Below are 14,071 nucleotides of genomic sequence, written 5' to 3' on the forward strand. Positions count from 1 at the left end.
TTCCTTCTCCTCTTCATCCCATTACACCTGCTTTTTATAAATGCATCCTTTGCATCCTCACTTATCAGGCACTAAAATGATTTCCGATTGTTCTCAGCACAAAATTGCAAGGTTGATATTAACTACAGAGGGGTTTTTTGCATCTCCCCGCTTTCAGGCATCTGAGGAATCTTATTGGAATGCCATTGTGATGCTAAACGCCTTCCCCCAAGAATGTGTCCTGTTAGCCACCATGATTAATGACTTCTTCAGCAACAACAACAGCCGGAGGGGTATCGATGAAGAAATGAGGCCCAACTAATTACCAGTGACGCAAAAACAGCAAGCCCAGTTGTTACAATGCCCGCCTGCGTCTTCATCTGGCTGCCCGCTAAAATATACCTAAAGCGACGTATTGTGTACGTATGTTGTTTTCAATTCAACTAAACTGAGAACCTTTTTAAGACAAATTGATTTATTGCATATATGTGATATTAAAGTTATCAAATGCCCAATATATCAATCAGTTTGGAAAAATAAAACACGGCAATGATCAAAATGCATGCAGATGAGAAGTGGAACCTCCAAAATGGAACATAGCTACATGCTAATAAGTTAGCAAACTTTTAGAATTACAAATAAAGTCCTGTGTGATTCAGTCTTGCTTTCCACTTTGGAGGTTCTGCTAGTTGTATGTAATGCATGGTCCAAACAGCATATTTTTCTTTTGTTTGAACCTTAATTGAAAGAAAATCAATTTCACCAAAACAAAATCTCAATAAATTAAAAATAGTTGAACAGTGTACAACACTTTCAATCCTCAAGGAGCTTTTCAGTGCTTGTTGCCAGGGGTGGGCAATATTCTCAGCGCATAATACAGTGATACCTTGAGATAAGAAATCCGTTTCAGGACCACACATCCTTGAGTCAAATCATCATTCCCTAATGAAATGAGTGGAAATGCGAATGATGCACCCCCCCAAAAAAAATCAAGAAGCGCTAGGATTCAGTAACATTGTATAAAACAAAAACCACAATGACATCTAAATAGTTATGTATTTAGTTAAGAATAGTAAATAATTTATTAGTTTCTGCTTCAATCCAATTCAGTACGCTGCTCCTTGTGCTGTCCCCACCTTGGCCACTAGGAGGCAGTACTGTATGTAATGTCGTCGTGCAAACATTGAATAGACGGCTTCTTCTACAAAGCTAACGAGCCATTCATTAGGTCACATTATTAAGTTGTTTTAAAAACACACGTGTATTAATGTTTAGTTTCTAAATGTCTACTGGGAGTGGCATAATGCTGTTTTTCGAGTGAGTTGAATTAATTTAACTGCCGCCACTCAATGCTTAATTTTCAAGTTATGAATAAATAGTTGGGTCACTTGTATCTCAAGGCACCACTGTTCAATGGAACTGCAGAGCTGGCACCTGTAAAGCTGTCTACACCTCTTAACATTGCTATACAGCTAAATGTATCCATCTTTGTTTTTAACATTATCCACCTGCACCGTTCCACCTGTTACAGCTTCGATACCTTTTTATTTGTCCCTCTGAGGACAGTAAAAAGATCCCCCCCACCCCTGCTCTTGTTAGCATTGTGTGCTTAGCTTTAGAAGACCAGTCTACTAATGGTGTTAAACCCTCCTCCTCCCCCTCCCCCTCCAGACGGGCCGCAACTCCCCGGCGGGTTGTTGTCATCGGAGCCGTTGGGCCTGAAGGAGCAGGAAGAAGACGGCGCCTGCAGAGCCTGAGTCCGAGCGTTCAGCTCTTGTTCCTGTGGAGAGAAATAAACACGTGAAAGAGAGCGTACCGACAGCTCCCTCTAGTGGCAGTTTGCTTAGGGACGGTTCAGTGGCTCGTGAAATTACTGCCTGGCTTCTTGCGGGATTTGACTCAAGGTGAAGGCGAAACAAATCTTTTTATCCAGCATTGATCTTGATGATTTGTTGAGGACGTTTGTTGTCTATCGCCAACGCCACAGTACGTGTGTGAAATGCGAATAAGTGTAAAGCTCGGCGTTCCATGTTCTCCCCTTGAGCGGCTCAATAGTCGCTCCCGTCTCGTGTAAATTTGAGAAGACGACATCATTTCACGACACGGAGAGGAAACGTAAGCTTTAACTCGATAAACGGTTCATCTGTGTCTTTTACACGAAACCCAGCAAAATCAGGCTATCGCTGCAGCTGTGTTTGAACTATTATTGTATGAGTGACTTTTTCTCCCGACACAGCACTTTTTATGCAACAATAGCTGTTTTAAAGTGCTCTAAAAGTTGAAAGTTGAGTCTCATTTTACATTAAGGATCAAGAATATACTGCTTTGCTGTATTTCTGTGTGAATTGCTTTGGGTTTTACCTGGAGATACAACTTATTGTCCTTGATAATGGCATCCAGCAGTTCTTTCTGCAACGGCGGCTCGGCGCTCTGCCTTATTCCGCTGGCCGTCGGGCCTTTAATGGAGGCCTGCCCGGCCACTTCCTGTTTCCTGTACATGAGCACATAGGCCGTGTCCTTGGGGAAGCGACTGGTGATGTTTTGCACCGACTGGAAGGAAGCAAATGTCACCCTGCTGTCATTGAACAGCAACCAGTCCCTGGTGGGCACAGAGCTGCCGCCCCCTTGACTGCTCGGACCCTCCCGGACTTGCTCCCCTTGACTCAAGTCCTCCTGACAGACGCCGCCCCCTTCCGCTGTGCTGTCGCAGCCGTAGGAGTAGTAGTGTCCACTTTCGGACGACACGCCCGAATGCATCACGACGGAGCTGAGGACGTAAAGCACCGACTGGACTTCCTCATCTCGACGGGAGGGTTTGAGTTTCTTGGCCAGGTTCTCGCTGCTCTCGGGGGAGTCCACCAGGGGCGGGGAAGAGGCGGGCTGCAGGGGCGGGGCCGGCAAAGTCACAGCGGGACGGTGCACGGGAAGGCGCAGGCGCGGCGGGATGGTGACGTTGTCCAGGATCTTGCGGCGTACGTGGCACTTGGCGTCGTAAGCGAAGCGTAACAGCGTGAGGATCAGGTACTCGGGGGCTGACATCACCTTGAGGGTCCGCTCTGCCCTTCGCAGGCTGCCACACTTGCCACAAAAGTAGGCGTTGTCCTTATCCAGGATCTCCGGAGCAAGGAAGTAGTCCACCAGGTCGGGCACGGTGAGGGGAGGTTCGTTGTTCTCTGGCAGGCCGTGGACGTGTCCGGATTGGTCTTTGGTCCCCGGCATAGGGGTCTCGCTGCCGCCGTTGACGGAACCCTGGCAAACCATTTTGGACTCGTCCGACTTGGGAAGACAAGAGACAAAACGTTTAAGCGCTAATATGTGTTAATTCAACCCGATCTTTGTGTGAAAAAGGTTCAATCGCAAATTAGCTATCATTTAGCTGAATCTCTGTCGGAAACAGCTTATGGAATTTGGGCTGAGCTCCATGAGAAGGAGCTAAATTGCTAAATGACTGTTGTCATTTGGCTAGTAGGCCTCTGTGAAAGTGGCAAGCTGGGTGCAAAAGAAGCTTAATTAATTGGTTAGTCATTTGTCTGGGTCTTTGTGTGAAAGAGGGTAAATTACCATATTGCAGAAAATTGGCAAACTTGCTGATTTGAGTGTGAATAATTTATATTCAAAAGGCAAACTTGCTTTGGACTCGTTGGATTTGGTGGCACCCCGCGAGGGGCAGAAGGCCAGCGAAAGGTCCGTGAAGGGCTCCTCCTTCTCGGAGACGCAGTCGCAGTGGGTGCATCGGATGCCCGTCACGAGTTTTCCGCCAAAAGTCCTCTCAATCAAGGTCCGTCTGTCGTTGTCGTCCACCTTTGGAGCGGACGCTTCGCCGTCTTCGGGGGACGTCGGAGCGCTGGCGTCTTTGCCGCTTGCGTCAATGGCGTCGGTGGGAACACTTGGGTTGTTTGATTCCAACACCTGAATGGTTTTCTCCTCTTCGTGTAACCTTGGTATCGGGAGACAATGTCAAGAAACTTGGGAGAAGCTATTCAATACCCATTATTCACTTGCTGTACCTGTCGAGAAGAAAGCGGAGGTACTCTGAGCAGTCCTGCTGAGAGCCCGCATTAAACCACGGCGGGCGGGACACCTCCAAGAAGTTCCTCGGAGCGTAGGCCGCCCTCTAGGGGGGAAGCAAAGACATTGCACCACACTTTCCAGCTGCCACGATCGTTCTAGTCTTCCACTAACACAAACCTGAGTGTGTGCAAGGAAAGCAAAGAGCAACTGCAGCTTCTTCATCAGCGTGCTGGAACCGTTCAGACGCAGCGACAACACGTGTCGTCTGAAACTGAGGCAAGACAAAGTTCAAACATTTTTTATTTTTTTTATTTGAGTGTGTCAGTCAAGTGTATTATATAAAAAACGGCTGGTGACTTACTCTGTGGCCATGAAGAGCGTCTGCAGGATGCTGTTCATGAAGCAGGTGTTCCCCAGGTTGACCAAGCCCGTCTTGCCAGTCTCGGACTTCCCGACCTGCCTCAGCGGTCCAGAGGCAAAAGAGTTGGACTGGGAGGTCCAGGCACTTTGATTCAGCACCAGCTTGATCTTCTCCTCGCTTGGTTTTGGCAGATCCTGGCGGCATGAGATGCATATTTAACCTGAAAATTCTTCTCATGTTCAAACATGTTCCTGGGTCAGTTTTTGCCGGGTATAGTTTTGGCTTGTAAATATATTTTCTTAATTATGTAGTAAATATTGAAATAAAGCAAAAAAAAAAAAGAAAAACGCTCGCTTACCTTGATGGCTTCCAAAATGTGGTCGTAGAGATCAGGGAATCCAGAATACTGATACATCATGCAGTGCACGAGCTCACTGAACTGCAGCAGGAAGGCTTTACTGGTGGGGAGCCCGTCGGCCTGCAGCGACTGCACCAGATGCACCACGTGCGGAATAACCTGCAACAGATGATTATGGGAGACAATAGAAAAATGTCCTTTTCACATCTTTTTTTTTTTTGGCAGGCGAGATGCCTTACCAGATGGAAGGCCTCGGGAGAATGCTGGAAGCTGAGGAGCATGTGGGAGAGGACGGCGAGGGCCCCCGGTCGCACGATGGGGTACCACAGACGATTGAACACCTGTGCGAGAAGTTGAAAATCATTTTAAATGTCAATAGGATGGTAGTTGTTAAATTCCACTAAAACGTACCGTGAGCACATCTCAAGACCTACCAGTTCAATTTTGAGCAGAGTGACATCTATGAGGATGGTGAACTTCTGAACGGCGGCCAGGCCTTTGAGCAGAGCGATGACCCAGGTGTCCACGTGCTGGGCCAGAGGCCAAGAGAGCCAATCAATCATCCTAAGAAAACACGACAGGTATATGTGGCCTTCAACCAAAAGCATCATGTTGAGTGTATCATACTTCCACATACCTGCAGAGTGCTTTGGTCATGTTTGCGTCTTTGACATTCTGGTCCGTGGTGAGACTCTTAATAAGCACTGTGATCATCTGGACCGGGATGTACTGCACCAGACTGGCCAAGGCGATGGACGGTTCGAACGCTGGGTCTGAAGAAGAAGTTTTATAGTGATCATAAGTCCCTCCAGACAGCTAGGGGGCAGTACTGAATCAATCGTCTCACCTGTAGAAGAGATGATGGCGAAGACCTCCTGCAGGGAAGGCAGCAGCGTGGCCGGCTCGGCCTTCCAGATGTTCTGCAGCAACGTGCTGACCTTGGTGACCTGGGCCACGTACTCGCCCAGTTCTTGCTCCTGGTTGGCCAGGCAGTGGAAGTAGCCGATGGTCCTCACCAGCTGCTGGCAGAACAGGACGCCTCCCTTGTCTCTGGGCACGCACTGCACAAAGTCCGACAGCAGGGAGGCGAGACGGGCGCACGCGGCCGGCCCGGGCCGCTCGCACACCATCCTCAGCACCTCCACCTGGACCACGGCGAAAAGCTCCAGCACGGCGGGGCAACTGATGAGCAGCCGCAAGCCACAGTGGATGTAGTCCACCACGGCCGGGTCTTTGTGATCCAGCTGCTCATAGCCCTGCTGCAGCAGGCCTAACACAAAGTCCTTGGTGAAGAACGCCTCAAACGCCGAGCGGTGGTAGCGTGCGTACGCCTCCAGGACCTGGAAGCCCACCTGAGGAGAGAGGATAGGAGGTCACGAGGGGTCTGAGTAACAAATAAAAAGGTTTAAAATTGCTTTTTAATACAAGATGGCGATAGAGCACATTTTTTCTGCAAGACAAGAATATGGCTGGACCGACCAAGTGAAGCTCTCTGATGTAAAACGGCTTAAAATAAAATCAACCTCAGATATCAAAAGAAAAAAATCTAGTTGGTCACAATAGGACAAACCACTGCTCACTTGCTTCTGGAAGGGGTCCTCCCCCAGCAGGATGAGGCGGGTGGTGACGGCAAACAGAGCCTGGCACTCCTCCGCCGCCACGTCCTTCTCTGCCGCCTCCACCACCTTTTTCACAATGGCCTTTTTCACCGGAAGCGTGTGAGCAGAGCTGATCAGGCCCTCCAAAATTTTGTCCATGATGGCGGCCTGTGAGAGACAAAGCGAGCAGGACGCCTCATTGGTCATGTGGCATCTGACAACTCCAGCTTAACATAATAACTCAACAAACGATGAATGGCTCACAGTGAAAACAAAGAGGAAAGTTGACAGATTTTCAAAATGCTATAAGCCGTAATGTAAAATTGACAAATTTCATAATGTTACAAGACAAATGCAGTTTACCACCAGATGGACACAAAGAATCACTCATTTAAATCCAAATAAATGTACATATTTAAAATATGAAATATAATAACGCTTCTGGGTATGTGTACAGCCTGCTTCAACCTTTTTATAATCCTTTTTTTTTTAACTTTCCAAACGGAGTTCAGTTATATTTGACTAAAAGTGCAGAATATTATCATTTTAACTTTAACTACTGCTTGCTTTTGAACATGTATTTAAGTACATTTTTTTATAATTATGTTTATTATGTAATGATATTTTTAAAGTGGCACTTGGTTTGAGAATTACTGTACAGCATTGTATTACAGCTTTTTTATTAGTTTTCAGCGATGTTAATGGCGTTGACACGTCAACTTGACATAACATGTTATTATTAACATTAATAACAAAATAAATATCATCTATAGTTACTTAAAGTGCAGTTATTACACTTGTTTCCCACCTTTTTCTTCACTACGGTAGCCCATCGGTCATACGCGCCTTGACAGTAGCCGTATAGTCATAATAGCAAAGCCACCGCTTAAAACACAAGTACAAATACATCCGACATCTGATCACCACCGCAACCACATTTAACCACGCCGCTAGTAAGTGTTTTAAATATATATATACATTTGTTTACGAGCGCCGCGTCGAACAAAGCAACTTGAAGGGCTTGACGTTAGCTGTGTGATGTTTCTCGGCAGCCACTGACTTAGCATAAAAGCTAATACGCCCCGAATGGGAAAGAAGGAGGGCACAGGCTCTGAATAAACACGTCCATACCCAAATGGAGCATGTCAATAGTGTCCGACTTGAAGAAGATACGCTCCGTTTTGGTGTTAAATCTCGTTTCGCAGGTAAATTCTGTTATATTTTTGGTGAAATCACTCAACCGGAATCAGCTGATCAACAACGGCTACGTCATTTCTCTCACGCCTGACAAGCAGTAAGGACCCCCAAAGCAAACGTCCGTTTTGGTGGTCTTTGCATTGCCTGTGATTATTATTATCTGTAAATTCAAGTTTATACGTGAATTACCCTACAAAAAAGTCTAGTTCTTGCGTTTTTAAATTTAACCAAAAATAAGTTTTTTTTTCCAAGTATGATTCATGACGTCGACATTTTAGTTTCATTTTCCCCGATTCTTTAACAGCTATTGTCATAAACGATGTATTATTCTAAATACTCCAGGAAAGCATAGTAAATATATGCAATATAATTTAAGATTTTTTTATTACAGCAATAACAACAACAAAAAATTAAATTTTACTTTCAATTTTCGTGATGCATTCACGTTCATCCTCGGTGTGCGTTCCGGTATTTCCGATTTTAATGAAGGCTACATGGCCAAGTCTCGCGATTGCGCGGCAAACTCACGCTGAGAACGCGGGTGTTCGGGAGGAGCAAAGCAACCACTCGCGCTGACCGGTGTGTCTTTCATTCCACAGACCCAACGGAACAATACCAGAACACGGCGAGAAAGTTGTCCCTAAAATCCACAATAGATCCATCTTACACGGGACCAGCCAAAAAGGGAATAGCCGTAAAACATGTCGGACATTTTAAGCTGCGTGGAACCGGAGCGGGAAGAACAGACCGAAGTTGAAGAAGCCGGCGGAGCCGAGGTAAAACGGTTCGGAATGGGACACTGTTTTGATTTTTAAACATGGTTGTGCCTTCCAGTGTATCAATATATATGATTTTAATAATTCTCCATTGACTTGAACGCTTCCCACGACCGACTTCTATTTGATTAACCGTTAGCGTCAGTTAGCTCGCGGCTAGCTAATTGTAGCTCAACTTGCTAGCGCCGCCGAAACCATTGTTGTTCCGTTCCGTAAATGTAGGACGTTGCGACACGCGCTTATTTCCTTCTTTGAGGAATCAAACATTCTTAATTATGGCAATCGGGCCTAGTAATTCTTCACCGAAGCTCGCCTTTGTTTTTTTTCCAATGGCAGCCCGAGGTGATGCCATTGCTGCATTGCCTCGGGCATTTTGTTTTTGTGATTATATTTTATTAAATTATCAAAATGAAATGTTGGAATGCTCTAAAAAATAGAAAATGTATGTCGTCCTTGTAAGATGGGTTCAGGGAGTATGCAAATTAATGAACAAACAATCTTTTATTTTATTTTTTTAATAGGAAAAGTCTGACTCGGATGCCGGCAAGGAGTCGTCCTCAGATGCAGGACCTGATGGACAAGATGTGTCCTCTACCAAAACCAAAGAATCTGCTCCAGGTTATGAAGAGAAAGTCGTAAGGATTTTTTTTTCCTACTCAAATATTAGAATACTTTTGTTGTTGTCCAAGGAATAATCCAAATATCTTTTTTGCGCCTGTAGAAAACGGACCGTACCAACAGATTCGACTACCTGTTGAAGCAAACCGAGCTTTTTGCTCACTTCATTCAGCCGGCTGCACAGAAGACTCCCACGTCCCCGCTCAAGATGAAGCCCGGGCGTCCTCGCATCAAAAAGGACGAGAAGCAGAACTTGTTGTCTGCTGGAGAGTGAGTACCAAAAAATATCAAAATTCAAAAAACATATGTCCAAGTAAAAAAAATAATGGAAGTTTCTCAAACTATGGCCATCAAAAAAACCATCATTAACCAGTTAAGTAACATTTTACTTCTTCTTCTACCCCACGCTTTTCTCTCAGCAATCGTCATCGACGCACCGAGCAAGAGGAAGACGAGGAGCTGTTGAGCGAGAGCACCAAGACCACCAACGTCTGCACCCGCTTTGACGACTCGCCATCTTGTAAGCGCTGGCCTCTTTAGAAACAGAAAGGAAGAAAGTATGTCCATCAAGCGTTTACCTTCCCGTGCAGACGTCAAAACAGGAAAGATGCGAGACTATCAGGTGCGCGGTCTGAACTGGCTCATCTCTCTGTACGAGAACGGAATCAACGGCATCCTCGCCGATGAAATGGTGAGCGCCTTTCTCGCAACTGTATCACTTCGTTTTGAGACGTGACTTCATTTCTACCGATTGGTGTGCCGTCAGGGTTTGGGAAAGACCCTCCAAACCATTTCCCTGCTGGGCTACATGAAGCACTACAGGAACATTCCCGGCCCGCATATGGTGCTGGTGCCCAAGTCCACGTTGTACAACTGGATGAACGAGTTCAAGCGCTGGGTGCCGTCTCTGCGAGCAGTCTGCCTGATCGGAGACAGAGATGAGAGGGTCAGCCATGTTTGCCATTTTACCAATATTGTTTGGAAAGGGTGAAGGGAAAATTAATCTAGTATCAAGAGAGTTGACTTTTTTATGTTGTTGTAAAATTACATTATTATCGTGAAAAATTATTTTTTAAATTAAAATGACACCAAAAAATAGCACTGTGTGAAAATAAAGTCTGAATCTCCATCCTCCATTTTGCAGACTGCTCTCATCCGAGACGTGTTGCTGCCCGGCGAATGGGACGTGTGTGTGACTTCGTACGAGATGCTCATCATAGAAAAGGCCGTCTTCAAGAAATTCAACTGGCGCTACCTGGTCATCGACGAAGCCCACAGGATCAAGAACGAGAAATCCAAGGTACGTCTGCCTTCGTCCTTTACCTGTGAGGCTCCTCGAATAATAACGCACATTTCCCCGCAGTTGTCTGAGATCGTGCGAGAATTCAAGACCACCAATCGCCTGCTGCTAACCGGTACGCCGCTCCAGAACAACCTCCACGAGCTTTGGGCCCTGCTCAACTTCCTGCTCCCAGACGTCTTCAATTCGTCAGAGGTGTGTGACATTCCCAAATCTTTGAATCATAATGAAAACAGTCCCTAATTTTTTGCATTTGGCCCCTGAAGGACTTTGACTCTTGGTTTGACACGAACAACTGCTTGGGCGATCAGAAACTGGTGGAGCGTCTGCACACGGTATGTCGGGAATATAAAAAAAAATTTGCTTATTTGGAAGCATATTCACAATATTTCTATTGTATTGTTACGAGTAGGTGCTCCGCCCATTCTTGCTCCGTCGCATAAAAGCTGATGTTGAGAAGACACTACTCCCCAAGAAGGAGATCAAGATGTATGTGGGACTCAGTAAAATGCAGCGAGAATGGTAAGAACCCATTAGATAGATTTTAGTTGGTTGCTAAATATAGATTTAGGAGAAAAAAAATCATTGATCGATCTCTCCATAAGGTACACCAAAATTTTGATGAAGGACATCGACATCCTGAACTCTGCCGGCAAGATGGACAAGATGCGTCTGCTCAACGTGCTCATGCAGCTGCGCAAGTGCTGCAATCACCCGTACCTGTTCGACGGCGCCGAGCCCGGACCCCCGTACACCACCGACCTCCACCTGGTGGTCAACAGCGGCAAGATGGCGGTCCTGGACAAGCTGCTGCCCAAGATGAAAGAGCAGGGTAAGTTGGAGGTGCAGTTTGGTGCAGCAGGACACGACGCTCACAAGATGGTGGGTGTGGGTTTTATGTTTTTTTCTCTCCAGGCTCACGCGTGCTCATCTTCAGCCAGATGACCAGGGTGCTGGACATCTTGGAGGACTACTGCATGTGGAGGAACTACGGCTATTGTCGCCTGGACGGTCAGACGCCGCATGAAGAGAGACAGGTGCGGTGCTAACGGACTGCGTTGCTTGCACTTTTAAGATGTCGTGACCTTAAAACGTGGGGTGCACTTTTCAGATCTCCATCAACGCCTACAACGAGCCCAACAGCAGCAAGTTTATCTTCATGCTGAGCACCAGAGCTGGAGGCCTCGGTATCAATCTTGCGACCGCCGACGTGGTCATCCTCTATGACTCGGACTGGAACCCTCAAGTGGACCTCCAGGCCATGGACCGAGCTCACAGGATCGGGCAGCTGAAACAAGTGCGCGTCTTCCGCTTCATCACGGAGAACACGGTGGAGGAGCGAATTGTGGAGAGGGCGGAGATGAAACTGCGCCTGGACTCCATCGTCATCCAGCAAGGTACGACACATTTTTGTTTTGTTTTCAAGTTGGCAGACTAGTTCGTGGCATCGCAAAAAAAAAAAAAAAATCTAATACTCTTTAATGCAAGGAAAACTGTGATTAATGATTCTCAAAGTATGATGGCTCCCTCTAGTGGTACATGAATCGCTTGAATCCATACACTGATCGCGGCTGTTTCTTCATCTCACCAGGGCGACTTGTGGATCCGAGCGCCAACAAGCTGGGAAAAGACGAGATGCTGTCCATCATTCGCCACGGCGCCACGCACGTCTTCGCCTCCAAGGAGAGCGAGATCACAGACGACGACATCGACGCCATCCTGGAGCGGGGCGAGAGGAAGGTGAGTCGTGGCTTCAAGCGCGGCCGCCCGGCTTAGCGGCAGACTTTTTTGCCTGACGTTTGATCACCCGGCCACCAGACGATGGAGATGAAAGAGAAGCTCTCCTCCTTGGGCGAGAGCTCGTTGAGGAACTTCACCATGGACACGGAGAACACCAGCGTCTACACGTTTGAGGGAGAAGACTACAGAGAGAAGAAAAAGGTATAAAAGAGCCACCGTGGGAACAACATCAAGCCTTGATGTTCATCTCCACCTCCTCCTGCCTTTCCTCGTCAGGTCATCACCAACTGGATCGAGCCGCCCAAGAGAGAGAGGAAGGCCAATTATGCCGTGGACGCCTACTTCAGAGAAGCTCTTCGAGTCAGCGAGCCCAAAGCCCCCAAGGTGGGTAGTTTTCTACGGCTGAAAAAAAACCCTTTTCGTTCCTCCTTGGGTGGTGTAGCTACCAAAATGATGTCCTGTCCTAAACCATGTTCATTCTGCTCGGCCTCCAGGCTCCCCGTCCGCCCAAGCAGCCCAATGTCCAAGACTTCCAGTTCTTCCCGCCACGTCTCTTTGAGCTACTTGAAAAGGAAATCCTCTTCTACCGAAAGACCATTGGCTACAAAGTACATCCTCTCACGTGCTCCTCACACCTTCTGCGATTTGACAAATGTTCTTTTGATCACGCGAGCTTGTCCTCGTAGGTTCCGCGCAACCCGGAAATGCCCAACTCGGCTCAAGTCCAGAAGGAGGAGCAGGCCAAGATCGACGAGGCTGAAGCCTTGACTGAGGAGGAGCTGGAGGAGAAGGAGAATCTTCTGCAGCAGGTGGAAGGATTTGGACTCTGGTATTTTTTTTATCCTTTGGCCACAAACATGAACTGTATCTTTTTTTTTTTATTCTTGTGTAGGGATTCACCATTTGGAACAAACGTGACTTCAACCAATTCATCAAAGCCAATGAGAAGTGGGGACGCGACGACATCGAGAACATTGCCAGAGAGGTGGAGGGGAAAACTCCGGAGGAAGTCATGGAATATTCCGGTAATGTGCGCTCGGACTCCAATTGTCGCCCCCTTATTCCTACGTACGTGACGTCCTCCTGCGCTGTGATCCCCCAGCTGTGTTCTGGGAGCGCTGCAACGAGCTCCAGGACATCGAGAAGATCATGGCTCAGATTGAGCGAGGCGAGGCCAGGATCCAGAGGAGGATCAGCATCAAGAAGGCACTGGACTCCAAGGTTTGTCATCAAGAGGATCTTGAATTAGTTTCACAATTCAAAACTGGTGTCAAGCGTGACAAGGTCCAAATGTTTCTTCGAACCAGATCGGCCGCTACAAGGCGCCCTTCCACCAGCTGCGCATCTCCTACGGCACCAACAAGGGTAAGAACTACACGGAGGAGGAGGACCGCTTCCTCATCTGCATGCTGCACAAGCTGGGCTTCGACAAGGAGAGCGTGTACGACGAGCTGCGCCAGTGCATCCGCAACTCGCCCCAGTTCCGCTTCGACTGGTTCCTCAAGTCCAGGACGGCCATGGTGAGCGGATATTTCCCGCTGTCCGCTTCTCCGACGTCGTTACTGACTTGTGCGCACTTGCAGGAGCTGCAAAGGCGATGCAACACACTCATCACGCTCATCGAGAGGGAGAACATGGAGCTGGAGGAGCGGGAGAAGGCGGAGAAGAAGAAGAGGGGGCCCAAGACCGGCTCGGTAAGTGGAACCGTTGGCTACTGAGATGTTTCTTTCTCATCAGAAGAAGTCTTTAATCACTTCTTCTTCTCCCGTTCAGGCCCAGAAACGGAAGCCGGAAGGAACCTCGGACAGTCGCGGGCGTCGGAAAAAACTCAAGTTGTAAACAACGCCTCGTTCGTTTGTACAGCGCGTCATCGTTAGCCGAGCCGATCGTTTTTGCCTGCGTTGGCTAATGGTGTCCAACATCCTTAGACTTTGTATCATTTGTTCCTAGCGAGATTTTTCTGCCTTGTTGTCATTTACTAAAACACTGCAGCTGTGCTGGTTTTGTTTTTCTACTAGTCCTTTATGGAAATTGTATTTATGCCTGTCAGTGGTAACACATTCCAGTGTACCTTCTCCCTGTGAAGTAGTTTCAATAAATATTCAGTTTTATAATAAAATGAAACTGTGGTGC

At 47.2% G+C, this 14,071-nt stretch overlaps 2 protein-coding genes across 6 annotated transcripts; one reads left to right on the plus strand and one right to left on the minus strand.

Moving 5' to 3' along the window:
• Positions 1-432: 432 nt before the first annotated feature.
• Positions 433-7,601, minus strand: usp38 (ubiquitin specific peptidase 38). 2 transcript variants are annotated; one of them, XM_088373111.1, is made up of 13 exons: positions 7,439-7,601; positions 6,290-6,475; positions 5,557-6,061; positions 5,347-5,482; positions 5,144-5,273; positions 4,949-5,050; positions 4,710-4,868; positions 4,352-4,545; positions 4,168-4,261; positions 3,987-4,093; positions 3,610-3,916; positions 2,341-3,255; positions 433-1,759 (listed from the first exon to the last, which is right to left on the minus strand). In XM_088373111.1, exons 2-13 carry the CDS (start codon positions 6,464-6,466, stop codon positions 1,595-1,597), a joined length of 2,991 nt encoding a protein of 996 aa, XP_088229237.1. In that variant the 5' UTR covers positions 6,467-6,475; positions 7,439-7,601; the 3' UTR covers positions 433-1,594. The 2 variants fall into 2 exon arrangements, with proteins under 2 accessions (XP_088229237.1, XP_088229238.1); XM_088373112.1 differs by having other exon boundaries at positions 7,116-7,601.
• smarca5 (SNF2 related chromatin remodeling ATPase 5) lies at positions 7,148-14,062 on the plus strand. 4 transcript variants are annotated; one of them, XM_088373110.1, is made up of 24 exons: positions 7,148-7,260; positions 8,104-8,280; positions 8,802-8,915; positions 9,002-9,168; positions 9,318-9,418; positions 9,489-9,589; positions 9,665-9,844; positions 10,043-10,198; positions 10,262-10,393; positions 10,465-10,533; positions 10,611-10,720; positions 10,804-11,030; positions 11,114-11,235; positions 11,310-11,595; positions 11,790-11,938; positions 12,017-12,139; positions 12,215-12,322; positions 12,433-12,546; positions 12,625-12,747; positions 12,831-12,963; positions 13,041-13,159; positions 13,246-13,458; positions 13,522-13,632; positions 13,712-14,062. In XM_088373110.1, exons 2-24 carry the CDS (start codon positions 8,206-8,208, stop codon positions 13,775-13,777), a joined length of 3,099 nt encoding a protein of 1,032 aa, XP_088229236.1. In that variant the 5' UTR covers positions 7,148-7,260; positions 8,104-8,205; the 3' UTR covers positions 13,778-14,062. The 4 variants fall into 4 exon arrangements, with proteins under 4 accessions (XP_088229236.1, XP_088229233.1, XP_088229235.1 ...); XM_088373107.1 differs by lacking the exon at positions 7,148-7,260 and adding an exon at positions 7,360-7,512; XM_088373109.1 differs by lacking the exon at positions 7,148-7,260 and adding an exon at positions 7,473-7,601.
• The last annotated feature ends 9 nt before the right edge of the window (positions 14,063-14,071 follow it).

The sequence above is a fragment of the Syngnathus floridae genome, chromosome 4, assembly GCF_059516105.1.
Source record: "Syngnathus floridae isolate MCC-2025c chromosome 4, RoL_Sflo_1.0, whole genome shotgun sequence".
Classification (NCBI taxonomy): domain Eukaryota; kingdom Metazoa; phylum Chordata; class Actinopteri; order Syngnathiformes; family Syngnathidae; genus Syngnathus; species Syngnathus floridae.